The following is a 19,474-nucleotide window of genomic DNA, read 5'->3' on the forward strand; positions in this document are numbered from 1 at the left end:
GTTAAGCCTTTCGGAGCACTCGCCCTGCAGATGGTGTGGACTTCCAGGCAGAAATGACGTAAGCATGGTGTGAGCAGGTAAAAGCAAAAACAGCAACAGTGACAATAAGATTATGATAAAAGTCACTGAAAAATGGCAGGTGAAGTCAAAAGGAATGCAGTGTTTCATACTTTTGACACCTCCAGTGGCCTAAATACCGTCTGTTACGGTACAGTAACACTGAATACCCTAAATGCCAGCGAACACCCTTGCTTTTGAAAAGGACTGTGTCCACTTTACAAAAGGAGGAAAATTCCCTTTTAAAGAAAATATAAGGCAGTACTCGAAATGGAAGGATCTCTTATTTAAACTTGTTTAAAGTCCTGTTTCATAAAGTCTTCATTCTTAGTCTCTTTGTTTTTCTACCTTGAAATCCCATTATTGTGGCACATCTGTCCTGGTTGCTCAACATTTTTAAATGCATATGCTGAGAACTGATGAGCCGTAGGCAACAGAGATCTGATTAAAGTGACTGGGAATACTGTGAGGCATCTACTACTGTTACATGTAATTCAAGTCCAGGTTCTGCAAGGGATAGGAAATCTGGTGTGAAAAGAACTTAGAGAAGAGTCTATTTATCTGAAGCATGATGAATCATGGGCTAAAAACTAATCATATATTTTTAAAAATCTTTTTCTCTCCAAATAATCAAGAGCAGGACCTATCCAGATACAGTCCTCAGAATTCAAAAGTGGAAAAATAACCTGTAACTTTGTAGTTATTGTATCTTTGTAAAATTCACCCATTGACTCAGAAATCTTGACGAAGGTGCTGCCTACATAAGACCTCATGTGCTATACTACAGGTTATTAGCCTTGAGCTCATTGGTGGTTATTTGACTATGAAGCAGTGTCCACTTTCACATGGTTAGTCTCCTCACAAAGACACCTGGCATTTTGCACTCACACACCGTTTCATGCTGATTAAAACATGCTTAGGATTAATGAAAATGATACAAATGCAAGTAAAAATGAAAGGAATAATAATCCAGTTCTCTACAAAACACACACACACACAATCATGAACTGGTTTTATATTTGCAAGTAAAGTTCACAGATAACTGAAGAAAATATTTCCATTCAATTAAGCTATGTATGATGTCATTTTTTTTTCTTGGCATTAACGTATCAGAATTTGCTTTCTGCTATTTCCTATCCATTACAACCTCTGTTGAGCTATAAGGGGCCATTTGGCAGCTCTATTCAAACCATTCCACGATTTAAGTCAATTGCGCACTTGAATAGAGCATGAGTCTGACATTAATGGTTCTCAAATTCTCAAATTATTGTCTATGAAACTCTGGGAATGTTCTGAGATGGCCAAATCTCTACAATACACACAGACACACACAAATAAGTAAAACTCTGTTTTAGGATTCCATATTCATTTCCATTTTATTTCACATTCAAATTATTTCCTTAAATCATCTCAGAGGCTTTGATTTTGCAAAACTTCAGAGGTCCAGGCCCTGTGATAACTAGATGTTTCTTCCAGCACATGAAGCAAATTTGGGATTTGATAGAGGTGAATGACAATTATTAAACTACTTCCTATTTCATAATAGAATTTTTGAAAAATCAATTATTGTGGGACAAGGCCTATTAAATTTGATTTACAATTAAGAACCATGGGAGCAGGCTTTGGAGAGGATGTTAGTCAGCTCCCGTATCTGACTAATAAAAAAAACTGAGTTTCCGATGGGTTAATTTTGATGGATCCATTTTCTAGAAGCAAAACTGGGAGTAGATGTCAGGCCCTGCCTCAGGCCCAACTTCCTCCACCGAGCAAACGGCAAACAGTAGTTTTGTTGGTTAGTTTTGTCCCCTAGCATGAAAACAAATTTACAAAATAGGAAAAACACATGGCTATTAGTAAATTATTTTATAAACAAGATATTTAAAACTTAAATTAGTACATGTGAAGAGTTGGCACGAACAGACGAAGGTTTGTTCACCGTAGCAGCGGCGTCTGCACAACATACCCCCTCAGCCAGTGCCCTCAGCCCTTCCCCCCTCCGAGAGAGGTAGCGCTGCCGGATGCAGATTTCTTCAGCTCTATTTTCATAGACTGAGTCTCAGCTCGAGGCTCGAATTTGGTCAGATTTCCTGCTCCTGGGGCTGCCACTACTGGCTTTCCTGCTTTCATACCTTTTGACATAGGAATGCGGGTGGGCGTAGGCCGCTGGGATGACCCGTCCTGTCCTGACTGTAAGAGAGAAAATACAGAAACACAGAGGAGATGGTGGTGAGTTTTGCCCTGGATATGCCGTCGCTCTGAACCTTAGCAGGACTCTAGCCACAGACAACCCCTCCCCAAGTTAAATTATCGTTAGAAACTTGGAGTCGTCATCTAATCCACTCTGATTGCCTCCTTTTCTCCTCTCCTGAAACATCTATGCCAAACTTCCTTCTCTTCCCAAGCCCCTATCCTACCTCCTCTGCCCTTGCTGAAGATGACCTTGCCTCCTATTCACAGAGAAAACACAGGCCACCTGGGATAAACTTAGGCAATTTTGTTCCTCATGTCCCCCCAAATTATCTCCATTTTCTTTAGATAGCCAGCTCTCCTTTCACCTCCTAAGGACTCAGAGTCTTCTCCCTTTTTCACTGTCACTGATGACCACGCCCTCTTTCTTGAAGCGCTTCTAAAACTCTCTCGCAGTCATTTCTTACTTGAGTCTTGCCCACCACATCCTGGCGGTGATGAATGCTTTTTCATCTTTTGCTGGCTTGGCTCCGTGTCCCAGCTTGCCTGCCTGCGAAATGTGGGCATCACCATATTCCATTCTCAGCCCTCTTTGAATTTTTTCACGCTGAGGATCACGCAGTTATCAGCCTATGTGTTGATGAGTTCCAGACCTCAAGCCCTCAATGCTCTCCTTAAATACAGATCCAGGTTTCCAACTACTTGTTAAACATTTCCAGTGTCCCTCAGACATCTCAAATATAACACGCCCCAAACGTTACTTATCTTCTCCTCCAGACAGTAGTCTTCCCATGTGTCTCATCCTACCCCCCCAGGCATCCAAGCCAGAAACCTCAGAGCCATCCTTTACACTCAATTTCTCATGAAATCTTCAATTCTGTCTTCAATATAGTTCTGTCCTCATTTTCACTGCCATTGTTCAGGCCTACACCATCTCTAGCCTAGAGAACTGCAGCAGTATCTCTGTCCTCAGCCTCTGTTCCCTCCAATTTATCCCTTAAACTGTTTTATACACATAATCTAAAACAAGTAATGTAATGTTTTTGTAATCAGCTTTACCCTTTCAATACCCTTTGTCTACTCTATGAGATTAAATGCCAGTTTCATAATAAGACATGTGCCTCTCTTCACTATCTGCCCCCAATTTGCATCTCCATTTTCTGCTCTTGCATTTTGTCTGCATGCCCCACAGCTGCTGCACAGGGGGACTGCTCACCTGTCCCCAGACATGCCAGGCTCCTCCACATTGCCATACCTTTGCACACCCTGTTCTCTCTACATACTCCTTCCCTTCCTGAAAATCACTGAGAAAACCTCCCCCTCTGTGAAGCCTTCTCTGGTGGTTCCTATGTATGTCCACTCACGAGGTAGGTTCCAATCCTGGCTCTCCCACTAAATTGAGAACTTCTATTCAAGGTCCTCTTTGCACTCAGCACCTAATCCAGTGGCTGAAATGTAGCTAATACTCAATAAATTCAATACTTCAGTGAATTAATGCACAAATAAACTAGCCTCACTATTTGATTTCTAAGAGGGGTGTCCCAAACTTTTTGTTGCCCTTAGTTTAATGGGATAGGATATACCTGAAGTAGGTGGGCTGTTATTTAGAACTTAGATATCTTACAGCTAAAATTTCCTATTTGTGTATGGGGTTTAATCGGTCGTCACAAATGTTGCTACAGGAGGCAAGGCCATCTTGATTTGACCCTTAAAATGGGAATAAGATGTTCCAGCAGAGAAACCTGCTCTCAATTACAACAACTGACACCTCCACTGTCTTTTGATGAAAATTCAAGCTATGTGTTGCCTAAAAAGCCATATTGAACCATTTGAGAAGGGTGAGCAATTCTGAATGCTATTCAGCTCCTGTAGAGCCAATAATGAAAAGCTTTCCTGGCAAAGCAATTACTAATTCACATTTCGAAGCCTGTCTTGAGTCTATGCACACAGAGAATTAAAAGTAAATTATATTGAAGATGCGGGAAACTAAGCCACAGTTTCTATACTTAAATAAATACGCTTTCTTAAGAGTTTCTAATATATTCTACAGAATTTGAGACTGTACAGAGTCTCAGAATCGTAATTTCTAGTCCATTTGTTTAAATTAACATCTAATTAGTAAATGATCTATAATTTCATTTACCAATTTGTCCTCAATAAATGAAGACAGTCACTGGAAGCATTTTGAGAAATAGAATTTATTTTTAAGTTCTGGATCTTATACTTTGGACACACTTTTTTATTATCATTCACTTAGCCCTCCAGCTGGTTATTAAATAATATTTATCAAGCACTTGTAAGATAGTATTAATAAGATATAGTGTTTGGACATATCAACAATTCTTTTTTATTTTGAAAAAAGTTTTTAATATTAAAATCTTTTAATCTCATTTTTTGTAATAAAGTATGACTACAGTCATACATAATCACATATTGAGTATTATAGCTTATAGAAATATAACCCAGGAACAGTTTTATTTTTCTTGCATAGTGATCATTTCCCCCTAGTCTCCATTTTAAAAAGGATTTTAAACATAAAAAATCAAATTTTTAACATTATCACTATATCCTGACATTACAAAGAGGCCGTCTTTGAAAGTATTTTGGGGGCGGGAAGGGTCTCCAAAATTTACATGAAAAAAAATTTTCCCTCAAACTTAGCTCATGCTGCCTGGCCAGCATGGCTCAGTGGCTGAGCATCGACCTATGGTCCAGGAGATCGTGGTCTGATTCCCGGTCAGGGCACATGCCCGGGTTTCAGGCTCGATCCCCAGTCGGGGGCGTGCAGGAGGCAGCCGATCAATGACTCTCTCTCATCATTGATGTTTCTGTCCCTCTCTCTCCCTCTCCCTTCCTCTCTCTGAAATCAATAAAGACATATTTTTTAAAAAATTAGTTCATGCCCCAACCCGGTAGCTCAGTTGGTTGGAGCATCGGCCCATACACCAGAAGGTCACGGGTTCCATTCCCTGTCAAGGCACATACCTAGGTTGCGGGTTTGATCCCTGGTCAGGGGGCATACAGGAGGCAACTGTTCGATGTTTCTCTCTCTGTCTCTCCCTCTGTCTCTCAAATCAATAAACATATCCTCGAGTGAAGATTTTCAAAAATTAACTCAATTTATTAAAATACTAGGCCACTTTTAATTTTCGTTTCCTGGTGTAGTTAGTCCTCTAGGAAACATCTGCTAGTGAGCTCAGGTGGGGCCAGAGGCACTTGCTTTCGCTTTGTTTCGGGCACTGGGGTATTCTCACTGCTCACTGCTTCCCTCCCTGGGCCTGCACTCTGGAACCTCTTCTACTCACCACTGACTGGGTTCCTCGAGTGGAGGACGTTGTGACTGGTGTTATGGTGATAGTGCTTGTCACTTTGTTAGCCCCAGGTCGTGAGGCGAGATGGTTCCTGGGAGAGCGAAGGACAGTGCCAGTGGAGACCTCCTTTTCGGCTGTCACGTTCATAGGCCGGACAGTAATAACTGGACTCGCGCCTTCTGCTGAAGTCCCAGGGGACCGCTTAAACTGAGAACCTAAGTGGATGTGAATTTTATTGTCTTCTGTGGTTATGATATTGGCATTGGAGTTGTATTTCCGTACTGGAGTTGGAACAGTCTGTTTTTCTGGGGTGACTTTGAGGACCGTCCTTCCCATGGGCATTTCCTGGGAGTCGGGAGAGACTGCAATCTCAGCTGGGGCAGCTGACGTAGACACTGTCATTATCTGAATGGGGGATGTGGGCCTGTCCGCAAAGGCACCTCTTCCACTGTCTGGGGTTTTCTCTCTGGAATATGTGGTAATTGTGACTGGGGACATGGCTCGCTCTGTGCCGAGAGTACTATCTCCACTTTTTGATTTTTGAGACATAACATTTGGTGATGGAATAATGGTAATCCTTGGTTTCTGATTCCCTAATGTAGGAATGACGGTGGTACTAGAAAAAAATTCTTCGGACGTCGGGCTTGTTATCTCCAAAGTCGCAGTACTGTTCTCATGGTCTGGTGTCACTCGAATATGCAGGGGCTGGCCCTGCTTTGGTGAGAGAACCAGCTCTCCCGGGTGCCCTGGACTGGAATTTGTCCGAGGCCCTTTCTCTGGGGTGACCGAGGGCCCGTTTTCCCTTTTTTTCATCCATGGAATCCAAGACTTTCTCATGGTGAGCTCATTTGCTGCTGGAGGGTACCTGTCTAGAACAGAGGATCGCTCCATGGGTTTTTTCAGTCCCACCTGTCGAAGATTGCTCATGATATGATTTTCCTCTTGAAAGGATTTCCGTATAAATACTGCTGGCGTTTCTTCCTCTGCTCCCTCACTGCTGACAGCATCAGTCTGTACTCCAGTTGAGGTCACAGGAATATCCACCATTCTTCGCCCATTCATACTGGGCCTCAGGGCTCGGCTGTAGCGCTTAGAAAGCTCCAGCTCTTTGGTCAGACTGAGGACCTCCTGTCCCATGTTTTTGTTCTTATTTTCTTCTTCCATAAATCTTTGTTGAAGGACCGAATAATCCACTTGGAGCTGAGAAAGCTGATCTTCTTTGTTCATTAATTCATGAATCTTCTCCTTAAGAGCTTGCACTTCGGCTTTCAAGTCTCGACTTCTGGCCTCTTCTAACCGAAACCTGTGTCTCAGCTCCGCTTCCTGACTCACAGCCTCCCCTTTCTCTATTGCTTTATTCTTGGCAATTTGGTGCTTTATCTCCTCCAGTTGCTGAGAGAGGAAATTAGCCTTATCTTGCTCAGTCCTAAATTTCTGCTCCAGCTGGTCATATTCATCCTCCGTCTTCATCAAATCCCCTTCCACCACCTCCAGTTGCTGGAGACGTTTCTTCAGTCTCTCGATTTCAAGTGTTAGTTCCTTAATCTTGTTATCTTCTGGGCAGGTGAGCTCGGGTCCTTTTCGAGTCCTTCCTCTTGTTATTTCTCTTTCCACTTCCTCTATCCCATCGAGTCTCTTCTTTAATAAGTCGACACTGCAGCTTAATTCAGAGGATTTTTCTTCTTCACTTCTCAGTTTGCCTATTAACTCATCCCTCTCTTTTGTCAAACTGTATACTTTTTCCTCCATTTCCGATTTCAGTTTTAAAAGCTTCTTACTCTCTTCGATTAGTTTTTCAGTGACATCCATAACCTTTCCTTGTTCCACCTTAAAATTTTTATTGAGTCCGTCTACTTTTCTCTCCTCTTGCTTTATTTTTTCCATCATATTTTTCCTTTCATCAACCAGCATCACAGTAAATGACTTCAGCTTTGTAAGATCATCTTTTAGGCTCAATTCAGCCTTTTCCAGTCTACTTTCGGAGCATTCCAGTTCTTTAACTCGACTCTTGACCACTTCCAATTCATTTAGCAGGTCTTTGGTTAGGTTCTTTTCTTTCTCCAGATTTAAATGGAGCTGGGTGCATTCGGATTTACTCTTGCTAAACGCTTCTTCCAATTTCTCCAGCTCAGACATTCTCTTCTGCAACTTCTCAACTTCGAGTTTGAGCTCCCTGCTATGATGCTCTTCCTCCTGCAGCTTCTTCCTCAACTCCCTGCACTGGGATTCCGTTTTCGTGATCTCTTCATCTTTACCCTCCATTTCGAGCACACGCTTCCGGAGATTTTCCACTTCTGCCATGAGGCTGGAGTTGCCACATTCCCCCTTGGCAATTTTATCTCTTAATTCCTGAAGTTCTTCCTCTGCCTTTTGAAGATTTTTGTTGGTCTCTTCTAGCTCCTCGATTCTCTGAGTTAAGCCGACCAGCTTGAGTCTCAGTTGCCTGTTATGAGACTCTTGATTAGCCAACTTAGCATTCATCTCTTCATGCTCTTGGGAAAACCTCGAAGCCTTGTGCTCAAAATCCACTTCTAACTTGAGCAATTTCTGCCTGTCTTCTTTGGATTTGGAAGTAATGGCTCTGAGCTTTTCTTCTTCCTCCCTCAGTTTCTGAGTAAGATCCTGTACTTTCTGGCTTTGCAGGCCAAGTTGCTCAATATGCATTTGTCTTTCATCCACCAGCATGAGTGCAAAGGACTTTAGTTTCACAAGCTCATCTCTTAGTTTATTGAGCCTCTTAGCATTTTCCTTTTCTTTACGGGCTTGGTAAGCCTTTTCTTGTTCAAGGAGCTTTTTCAACCTATAAAACAAAATACATTAAAATATTATATTTTATTATATATACTATATATATTCTATCTGTATGTATTATATTTATTATATAAATATTAAAAGATTAACCAGCAAATAGGTTTGTCTTAGATATTAAATAAAAAATAAAATGCTATTACAATAAGTCCCTTATTAATTGCTGCAATATCAAGGTTTAACATTAACAAAACAAATCAGAAATCAGGATATTAGTTACCCTTAGAGAGGGGCAGTAACTAGAAGTGGGTATGAAGAGGTACCAGTTTCTGTTTCATGATTCATGTGTTGGTTACATAAGATTGTTCAGCTTATAAAATTTCCATAGGCTTACCACTTATATTATACTTCAATAACATGACCATTGAATAACACTTAGGTTGTGCAATAATAATGGCTACTTATATAGTGCTTTCTGTATTCTAGGTACTAGAAATTATTTTATCCTACGAACCATGTACTGCTAGTATCATCCCCATGAGGAAAATGAGACACAGCACCTGCCACAGGTCACACAGTCAGTAAGTGGCAGAGTTTGGATTCAAACTCAGGCAGAAGGGTTCCAGAATCCTGGCTCCTCACCTCTGCATCATATGACTACAAAAAAGAAACTTACTTTATTTTTTTAACTTTATTTTTATCGTTGACACTATTAAGAAATTTACTTCAAATGAAACAGAAGGCCCAAAAAAGAACCTTCAGGTTTTCTTATTTCATATGCAACTATCACCTGACAAGGACAAAGCAAGATGAGCTTTCTAATAGAAGACTGATCTACATAAACCAATCTTAGTTAACACCAGAACTCGCACAGGATTTTGTCTCAGTTTGCTGATTTAAACAATTTTTTTAAATAGAGAACTAGGAAATCTGAATTACTATTAATACAAAAGTATGGCAGCCACAGGAGTTATTCTGTTTCACATGCATGCAGTGCATTTTCTCCATTGTGTTTATGTATAGCTTTAAAAACTAGAAATATAAATACACCAGAGTACCTATTTACCATCCTTGTGTTGGTCAGTTAACTTGTACCAATTTTTAATAGTTATTTTCAACTACTCATACAAAAAGTTCAAATAAATACCAGATTCATCGTGAGTATGAGAATGCATTGTAGTAATTTTTGTTTACAAGAGAGGCAAGTTATAAGCAACCACTAGCATGTACTTGTTTAAGCATATTTTTTTGGTTGTTTTTGTGAATTCTCACCCGGGGATATTTTTTCCATTGATTTAAAAAGAGTGGAAGGGATGGAGGGACGGGAGGAGAGAGAGAGAAAGAAAGAAAACATCTATATGAGAGAGACACATTGATTGGTTGTCTCCCACACGTGCCCTGACCAGGGCCAGGGATTGAACCTGCAACCCAGGTACATGCCCTTGACAGGGAATTGAACCCACAACCCTTCGGTGCCCAGGCTGATGCTCTAACCATTGAGCAACACCGGTCAAGGCTAAGTACATTTTAAAAATATATTTTGCACTTTATTCTGAATGATTTATTTGATATTTATGACTAATTTATTTCATATCAGCTGTTAGCCGAGTAAATAGAAGTTAATAGTCTCACATTGCATTGTGTAAGAAATGACTGGACATACACATAGAAGTTCTTTATAATCAAATCCTCTGTCAGATTATTACTATAGAAATAGTTCTGATGATGTCATTAAGATTTTTAAATGGAATTTATTTTTAGAAACCATATCCTGTGTCTAAGCATCTATTAACTAAATACATAACTTCCAAAACCCATTATGACTTTATTCCTAAAATTGAAGAAAAACACTGTTTTCAGATCCTATGGACTCGCATGAGCAATACAGTAATGGCTTCACTAACTGTAGTTCTTACATGTGTAAAAGGGCATTTTGTTGTCATCTTCTCTTCATTTGGAGCCAAAACAACTGAAATAATGTCACCGAACTATAGAGTAAGAGAGACTAAGGGGGACGTTTTCAAATTCCTTGACCTTAACCAGATTGTCAGAGAGGAATTCACTGAGAACATCAATGCTTTCAATTCTAAAATTAAATATTAAAAGTTGTCAAGATATTTGCTTAAGCACCCTATGCCTCTCTGCTGTTAGGAGCAGTAGGTTGGAGTGGAGTGGCTAACCACTGCTGAATCTCAGTTCTGGCCCTGCCATTTTCTAAGCGTGTAACGTCTGGCCAGTCACTGAAACTCTCTGACCCTGTTTTCTCAGATGTAAAGGAAGGAGCGAGGGATATTGATACCTCCCTCATGGGATTGTTCTGAAGACTGAGATAGTAGAAGTGCCTGACACATAGGCTCAGTGCAGAGATATAATAAAATGTCATTAAAACAAATATAAGAACTAGAGTATGCTCTTCCCTCCATCTGAAAAGTCTGTTGAATGCTTTCTGTGTTTAATCCAGAAGAATTTTTATGTCATTGTCCTGTCTTTGATAGTAAAACCTGGGGCCCCGGTGTTCCAGCCATAGAAAAGTAGACTTTCTGATCAGTAGGAAATCCTTTGAGCTAGACCATGACAGTGGAAGGAATTTGGCTTCCAGAAAACCACATTTTTCAGGTCCTCGCTGTGGTTATTTCTTTTTCTAACCCCATTAAGCTGTCTCACCTCCCCTCTTCTATCACATCTTAAACTGTTCCCATCTCTTAATTAGAGTGGGCCTAACTAACAACAATACATCGCCCATTCTCTGCATTCTCCACAAATCCATTTCCCTGTTGGTGTAACTGAGGGTTAGATCCAGGACCAAGGTAAATTGGGATGGCTCAGCTGGGACAGCCTGCCAGTAGTGTTCTATGTAAATAGATCTGCATTCAAATTTCTACACCCAGGACATTAAGGTTGGGAAGGATGGGATGAATTGTGAAAACTTTGCAAAAGGTAACTTGGCACGGGCTTTGTGATGCTTACTCACTAGGAGGAAGGGAGAGAGAGAGAAAAAAACTACTTCAATGCTTTGGGTCTGAATTATTGCAAATAATAATACCTCTAAAAGGAATATGAAAAACAGGTGAGAAAGAGTATTAGCATTAGTAGAAACCTGAGGTAAAAGCAAAACAGTCGAGTTGAAAAGTTTGCCAAGCAACAGTTAACAATACTGTATTGTACACTGAAATTTTTATTAAGAAGGTAGATCTCATGTTGTGTTATTACCATAATAAAATAAAAAATTAAAAAGTACACCAAGCAATTAGAAATGTAGTGCTTTGAAGATAAATCCTATGAATTTTACAGCCCACATATATCCTAACCTATTATCCTAATGCTTCCCCACTGCATTACTCCAGTTCAAACCCTGAGCATCTTTTACTGGTAATTGTACAACAGCCTCCTGAGTGCTCTGCTCACAGTGTCAGCATTGCCACTTATTGGCTGTATGATCTTGGACAAGTTATATAATCTCTCTATATACCTCAGTTTTCTCACTGCTAAATTGGGCACCCAAATAGTATCTGATTCATAGGGTTTGTGTGGGGTGCATATCAGTTAACATGTAAAAAACACTATCATGCCAACCTATAGTAAGTGTAGTTTTAGCTTTACTGTTATTATATCTCACCCAAATACAAATATGATCATGTCACTCCCTGGCTTTCCATGGCTTCCTACTGCTGTAACAATAGAGGCATGAAATTCATAACATGGCCCAGCATGATTTGATTCCTGACTACCTTGGCAGGTTCATTTCAAGTCAGTCTCTCCCATTATCTAATCTGCTAAGATTCCTTGCATATGCCATGCTCCCTGCTTAGTATTTCCTCCCTGTTCCTCCTTTCACTTTGACACACACACTAAACACACCTGGCTGAGTTTTTTATCCTTCAAGTCTCATTTAAATGTCCCTTCCCCCAGGAAGCCTTCCTTGACCAACTTGATTAAGTTACATCTTTTTATAGATTCCCATCCTGTCATTATTTTGCTTTGTGCTTTAAACAATTAATGTGCATTACTGAGAACCATTTCCATGTAATTATGCTATTTAAGGAACAAAACAAGAGCGTTTTGGTGTTGCTTGTATCTTACCATCTCCTGTCCACTCCCCTCTCTGCCCATCTTGCCATAATTCAACCACGAGCTAATTCTAAACATATTAGCACAAAAAGGAAACAAACCAGGAGACCAAGACTAAGAAGGTGAATTAGTACCCTGACTTTCATCAGCAATTACAAGCAGAGCCCTAAGTATCTTGAAATCAAATTTATTCTTTGCAAGTTCTTCATTTTCTGCAAGCATTTTATCTTATTTAGAGGACAAAAGGAAGAAAGTAAAGGATCTAACAGATTTTTCAGCATTCTCTTGTCTTCCTTAATAACTATTAAATGTATTCCTCATATCTCTTTCAATCTAAATAAAACTTTATTTTTTAACTTGTAAGTTTGTCATTTATAAGCATGTTAATAAATTCAATTGTTTTCAACTAGAAGACTTTAAAAGTGTAGGCACAAATGCTCTAATTATTTATGGTGTATACATTTACCAAGACTCATCAAATTGTATATTCAAAATTGGTGAATGTTATTAAATGTAAATTATATTTCAATAAAAAACATGGTAAGAAAAGTAATATAAAAAGCCCTAGAAAGTATTCCAAGATGTCAGATGAAGAGAGAAAAAGTTATAAAATAAGAGAGTGACTTAAAATATGATAAAAATATAAAATAGGTTATTAACCTTATGACGGAAAGAAGTGAAAGCAGAAGTCAGAAAGGTAAAGAGAAGAGGGCTAACACTTTCAGGTGGGATTGGAGAGATTCACAAGAAACTTTATTCTGGGGAAATAATGTGTCAGGTACTAGAAAACCTCTAGTCCTAATATTATTCAAGAGGCTCTTAAAAGCCCACCCCAAACTCCAATATTTGCTAATACCTAATTTTGTTTTTAAAAAGGCTAGAAAGAAAGGTCTTTGATAATAAAACATCTTATTTACCAAATACTTATTACTTACTAGGCAGTATGTTAAGTACTTTATTACTCATTTCATTTTCATAACAACTTTTTGAGCAAGGTATTTTACTGTGCCATTTTATAAATAAGGAAGTTATTTGACTTAATCAAGGGAACAGGACTGAAGAAGGGGAAGGCTGGGATTTCCGTTCAGATCTGTTTGACCACAAACAATACACCTTTAACAACAATGCTGTTCCTCGAATAGATATTGCTGGAACAGTTAAAATTTGTGAGACTGTGTTTATTTAGGTTAACTTTACCTTGCTTGACTCATTCTATCCTTATGGAATTGTCAAAGTCCTCCTTGGACTCTGTCTCGTCACCCAATATATCAGCTTATATCAAGCATTCAAGCATTGTGTCAATGGCAAAATGACCCCAGTCACTAATAAAAAGGCAGGTCAGTGCACAGAGCCCTTCAAACACTCAAGATCTCCGTCCCGCTGGCGTCAGCCCATTCAGGAGCATGGACATTGTCATTCAATTAGCTATGAACCCATCGGGCTGTTATTCCTTATGCTTCCCAGCTCCCAGTCCTGCCCAAGAACCCATTCCAGCTACATCTTCCTCATGTCAATCAGCCACAGCCAAATTCTTCCAGATACTGGGGCCTAAAATCTAGTCATACTTGAGTCCTCCTCTCACATCCCCACATTCAATCCTTCAGCAAATCTTGTGAACTCTACCTTCAGGTCAGAGAAAGACAAGTACCATATGATTTCACTCATGTGTGGAATCTAATGAACAAGTGAACTAACAAGTGAAAGAGAGACGGACTCATAGACAGAGAGCTGTCAGGGCTAGGGGCTGGGTGAGGCGGTGGGGAGGAGGGATTGAGCAAAAAAGAAAGAAAAGGGAAAGAACTCATGGACACAGACAACAGTGTGGTGAGGGGGGGGGCATGGAAGTGGAAGAGGGTATGGGGGGGATAAATGGTGATGAAAATAAAAGAAAAAAATTTTTTTAAATAAACTAAAATATACATATATCTCAAATCCAATTCCTCTCACCTCCTCTATTGCCGACACCCTGGGACAAACTACCGTCATCTCTTATCTGGATTATTTAAATAGCAATCTAATCTGATTCTTAGCTTCCACTCTTGCTCACACTCAATCTGTTCTCTGTTCAGAAGCCAGAATAATCCTTAAAAAAAAAAGGTAAATCAGATTATGTCAGCCTTCTGTCCAAGCCCTCCAACAACTTCCCATTTGAATCTGAGTGAAGCCAAATCACCACAAAGGCCTAAAAAGCCCTACATTCTCACTCCTTTCCCCTAACCTCCCTGATGTCATCTCTTACTATTATCTTTTAGCTATTCTAATAGGTCACTCCCTCAGTTCCTTCAGATCTTTGTACAAATACCACCTTCTCAGGGTAGGCTTCTTTGCTCACCCTATTATCTTGTGCATTTCATGGTAAAACATCCTATTTTCTTCTCTTGCTTACCTTTTTTTCGTAGCACTTATTATCATCTAATACACTCTATATTTTACTTATTATTTTTTTTTAATTGCCTCTCTTCTCTAAAATGAAGCACTTTGGAAGGATTTTTTTTTTTGTATTTTCTTCATTGCTGTGGCCCTAGCACCCAGCACATAGTCCATGGTGAGCTTTTTACATATTTGTCCAAGACTCTCTCAAAAGGCCTTCTCTAAAGCCTCGCTGAGCCCATCCGGTGTGGCTCAGTTGGGTGAGCATTGTCCCATGCACCAAGAGGTCACCGGTTCGATTCCTGGTCATGGCAGTAGGTCTGTGTTTCTCTCTCATCCGTGTTTCTGTCTCTCTCTCCCTTACCCTTCCTCTCTCTCTAAAATCAATTAAAAAAAAAAACCATATTTTTAAAAAAGGTCTTGCTGAAATTTCAGATGCACTTGGATAAATTCCTTAACTTCTTTGTGCCTCAGCTTTCTCATCTACAAAATGGAGGAAATAAAAGTGCTTCCTTGGAGGGCTGTTGTGAAGACCAAAGGAAATGATGCCTGTAAAGTGCTTAGCCAGTGACTAGCCCACAGAATGCATTCGGGAAATCCCAGCTGTCAATATTGTTGGTAATACCAAGGAGCACACCTCTTCCTGTTTAGTTATTTAACAGTCATTTACTGGACATGTGCTACGTGCTGGGCACACTGCAAGGCATATAAAGAAAAAGAAAAAAAAGACTCCATTCTTGTCCCTAAGGCATCTGCTCACTGAAGAAGACAATTATAGAGATAAAGCTATGCAGAGGGAGCAAATAAGAAGGGGAGCTAAATCCACCAGGGGAAGGCTTCCAGGAGGAGGTGACTCTTAACCTGAGTTACAAAAGCTAAGTAGGAGCTAAGTGAGTGGAGAAGGCAAAGAAAGGGCCGTGTAGACCAAGGGCTGTGGGCCAAATCTAGAGCAAGGCCAGTGTTTGTACAGCCCTCAAACTAAGACTGGTTCTTACGTTTTTAAAGGGTTATAAAACATGACAAAGAAGACTATTCAACAGATACTGTATGTGACCTGCAAAGCCTAAAATAGTAGTCTAAAAAACAGCAGGTAAAAGCACAGAATTGGGAAGTGAGACATTGCATTTTCAAGGCACGGTAGGCAGTTCAACTGAAATGAAGGGTACCTGTGGGGACAGCAGGGGGAAACAAGGCCTAGAAAGGAAGGACAAGCCCAGCAAAGGAACCCATGGGCTAATAAGATGAATCTGAACTTCGGATTCAGAATACAAGGAAATTTAACAGAAGTGTGGAGATGGAGGAATATATCCAGGGACCAGATACCAGTTAGGAAGCTACCAAAGCAGGAGTTGCATAACGTAATGAAGTCTGAACTAAAATCATGTCATTGAGCCCAGCTGGGCGTGGCTCAGCGGTTGAGCATCGACCTAGGATCCAGGCAATACGGGTTCGATTCCAGGGCACATGCTCCGGTTGCGGGCTCCTTCCCCAGTCAGGGGCGTGCAAGAGGCAGCTGATTAATGACTCTCTCATCATTGATGTCCTCTCTCTCTCTCCTTTCCTCTCTCTGTAACCAATAAAGATATAATTTTTTAAATAAATAAATAAATAAATAAATAAATAAAATTATGTCCTTGAAAAGGAGAGAAGGGGATGCACATGGTGATTTTTAGGAGACAGAAGTCATAGGGTTTGGTGATAGATTGAGGATGGAGAGGTTGAAATTTGGACAGACTTTTCAGCTTCTGGCCAGGGTAATTAATTTGATGTCAGTGCTTATCACATTTAGGGTAATATAAGAGAAACAAACTTGGGGGGGGGAAGATCATGTTCCAGAAAGGTACAGTGACCTGAGGTTCCTGAGATGCTACATGTGAAATTCTTATCGGTAGGTCTGGAGGTCAGGAAACACCCAGGGAAAGTCTCCAGGGACTGGTGCAATCTAAAGCCACAGGAAGTGAGGAGGTAAGTACCTTTGGAAACATAAGTGAGAAAAGGGAGTAAGAACAGAAGAAAAAGATACGAGATGAGAAAACAGAAAGAGCCGAGAGAGCATGCGCAGGGAGAGCCAGAGAGGCAGGCAAGAGTGCCTCGTTCCCGGACACCAAGGAGGCAGCGGGAAGCGTGGGGAGCACGGCCAGGGTGCAGACACTCTGGGGAGCTCAAGCGAGAGAACAGGAAGACGAACATTGTTTTCATTTAAATTCAGATTTTAAAAACTTTTTTTCTATTGGACTTGTCAGTATGGATATCATCAGTACTTCATATGAACAGTTTTAGTGGAGTTGAGGAACAACTATAGATGAGAGCTTTAGCTGACAAAAAAAAAAAAGAGACAAATATCTGAGACTAATTATTTGAGATCTTAATTGTAAAAGGGAGGAGAAACAGGAAAGTAGACACAGTAAAGCGGGAAGTCAGGATCAACATTTTAACCTTTTATATATGCTTGAAATAATATAGATTTATATGAGAATAGTATGTTCCCACTTAACTTTAAAGCTCTTTGTTTTTCTTGATAGAAATAGTCCAGTTTATAAATAATAAGAATGCCACTATTAATTAATAAAAATGTAAATATTGAATACTAGCATTGTATAGTCCCCAATGAAATAATGGGTATAGGCAATGCCTCCTCAAAGAGAAATAGCCAGACATTTATACATATTACATACCTCTACCCAAGAAATATTCTTATCAAAAAAGTTAAATCCAAATCTGATCAAGCATCCATAACTAATTACTATTTTATAAGAAAGACGGGGCCAAGAAACATACTAAATGACATTGTGATGATGCAATCAGAAAAAAAACAGACACAAAATGTAGGGAGCTATACAGGATAAAAAAGAAAACTAGTGGCAGTTTTTTGGTCAATAAAGAAACTGAAAGAAAAAAGAGTAGGGGAGGGAAAACTATAGATTAAAAGAAATTTAGAAGACATAGCAACCAACTATAGTCTATTTGGATTCTTAGTCAAATATTTTTTTAAATGAGACAGTTGGAAAAATTATGTTGCTAAAAATTATTTTTTTAAAATTATTATTAAATTGTAGGTGTGATAAAGGATTTTGATACTATATTTTTAAACCCTTATCTTTTAGAAATACATATTGAAATATTTATGAATAAAATGATAGGTATGGAATTTATACCACAATAATCCAGGGGAGTGGGGATAGGTGAAACCAGACTGGTCACGAATGGATTAATTATAAAAGCTAAGCGATGAGTTCATTATATGAGGGTTCATTATACTATTCTCTTTATTTTTGTAATGTTTGAAGATTTCCATCATGAAGTGTTTTAACCCTCTTTTGTAATCTTTAGCTTCTTCCCCCCCACCCTGCACCATACCCCCCAAGTCTCAGCAACTGGTGTCTGCTCATATTTTTACCTTCCTTACAGAGCCATGTGACTCTCATATTTGTCTGTGATTGTGGGTAATTCTTTCATTCCTCTCCATGTTTATAAAATTAAGTTTGTTAGACTTTTTCTTCCCCATTGGGATTCATTTGGTGTTTTGTCAAATTTATCCTAAAAAAGCATCCTCATGTTCTTCTGTTCCACAGATATTTGTTAATTTATCTTTCCTTTTAGAGTATGAGGACAATTTTTTTGTTGGGGAACAGGGGAAGTGAGGTTTTCTTTAACCTTACCCGGTTACCATCATTGAGATAAACACATTTTCTGGAACAGCTGTCAATCACTGCTCCTAAAGACCACACCAATATCCATTCTCATTTCACTTCCTTGAAAAGTAAACCATGTAAGATCCAGAGGTTCTTTACCCCAACTTTCTTGACACTCCCACTTCTTCAATCATTTCTCCAAACTTATCAGCATTAGCCCTACAGCAGCAATTTTCTCTTTGCTTCCTTTAGATGTTGTCACTTGTCACCATCTTCATCCATCTGATCTCATTTTAAAACACTCACTGATGTCATCTTAAAAGACTCATAGGTTTGTTTCTTAGCCAGGTCATGCTGATTTCCTTTCTCATTATTTCCCTTCCCTTTCACTATTTTTATTCTTTTTCAACTCTCCCTGTGTGTATGCCTCTCTGTCTTTCACGAGAAAAGGCAGGCAAAAACTAGCAAGGGCATGATAGTAATTAAAGATGAATGAACCTGAAAAGAGTCAAGCTTGCATGCAGTTAGAAGTCTTTAATCACAATGCATTTTTTCCCAACTAGAGCATAGGGCAGAGCTAAGCAGCTTGGTAACATGACAGGGCATGGTTATACCAAAGGATTCAGGAAGAAGTGTTACTTTTTCATAAATCACCTCAATTCCTCAAGATGGATACTATTATAATGTCCCCAATAAACTGCACAGGGCTGGGATTAGAATGCAGTAGGTAAGTCTGGGTCTTGCAGCTGCAAAGTCAGAATCTGTCCTCATTTGAAATTTTGATATTTTGTCCATTATGCGGGTTTTGCACTAATTTTTATTTTTAAAAATAATGCATTAAAATATTGTATATCTTGATTACTGAGTTTTTGGCATCCCCTTAAATTTTGTGCCCAAGGTGAGGGCCTCATTTGCCTCACCCTAGTCCCAGCCTGAGCACTGAAAGCTAGATAATCATTTTTTATATATATAAAGAAAGGGTGGATCCTTCATAATAGGACACAAACTTTTGAGCAGTATTACAGAGCATCTGATCTCAAACATTTTGACCCTGTCCCAGTGTAGTGGGACAGAGGCCTATCTCACCTATTCTCATAATAA

The 19,474-nt window shown here is 39.5% G+C and overlaps 1 protein-coding gene across 1 annotated transcript in view; it reads right to left on the bottom strand.

The window, feature by feature from the left end:
• Positions 1-1,414: 1,414 nt before the first annotated feature.
• Positions 1,415-19,474, bottom strand: part of FILIP1 (filamin A interacting protein 1) — a 162,019-nt gene continuing 143,959 nt past the window's right edge. The window contains exons 5-6 of the mRNA XM_016207372.2: positions 5,550-8,355; positions 1,415-2,244 (exon numbers count right to left, since the gene is read on the bottom strand). Of these exons, the coding sequence (XP_016062858.2) occupies positions 2,038-2,244; positions 5,550-8,355 (3,013 nt within the window). The 3' untranslated portion in view covers positions 1,415-2,037. The remainder of the gene's footprint in view (positions 2,245-5,549; positions 8,356-19,474) is intronic.

Source organism: Miniopterus natalensis, chromosome 5 (genome assembly GCF_054644295.1).
Source record: "Miniopterus natalensis isolate mMinNat1 chromosome 5, mMinNat1.hap1, whole genome shotgun sequence".
In the NCBI taxonomy this organism is placed as follows: domain Eukaryota; kingdom Metazoa; phylum Chordata; class Mammalia; order Chiroptera; family Miniopteridae; genus Miniopterus; species Miniopterus natalensis.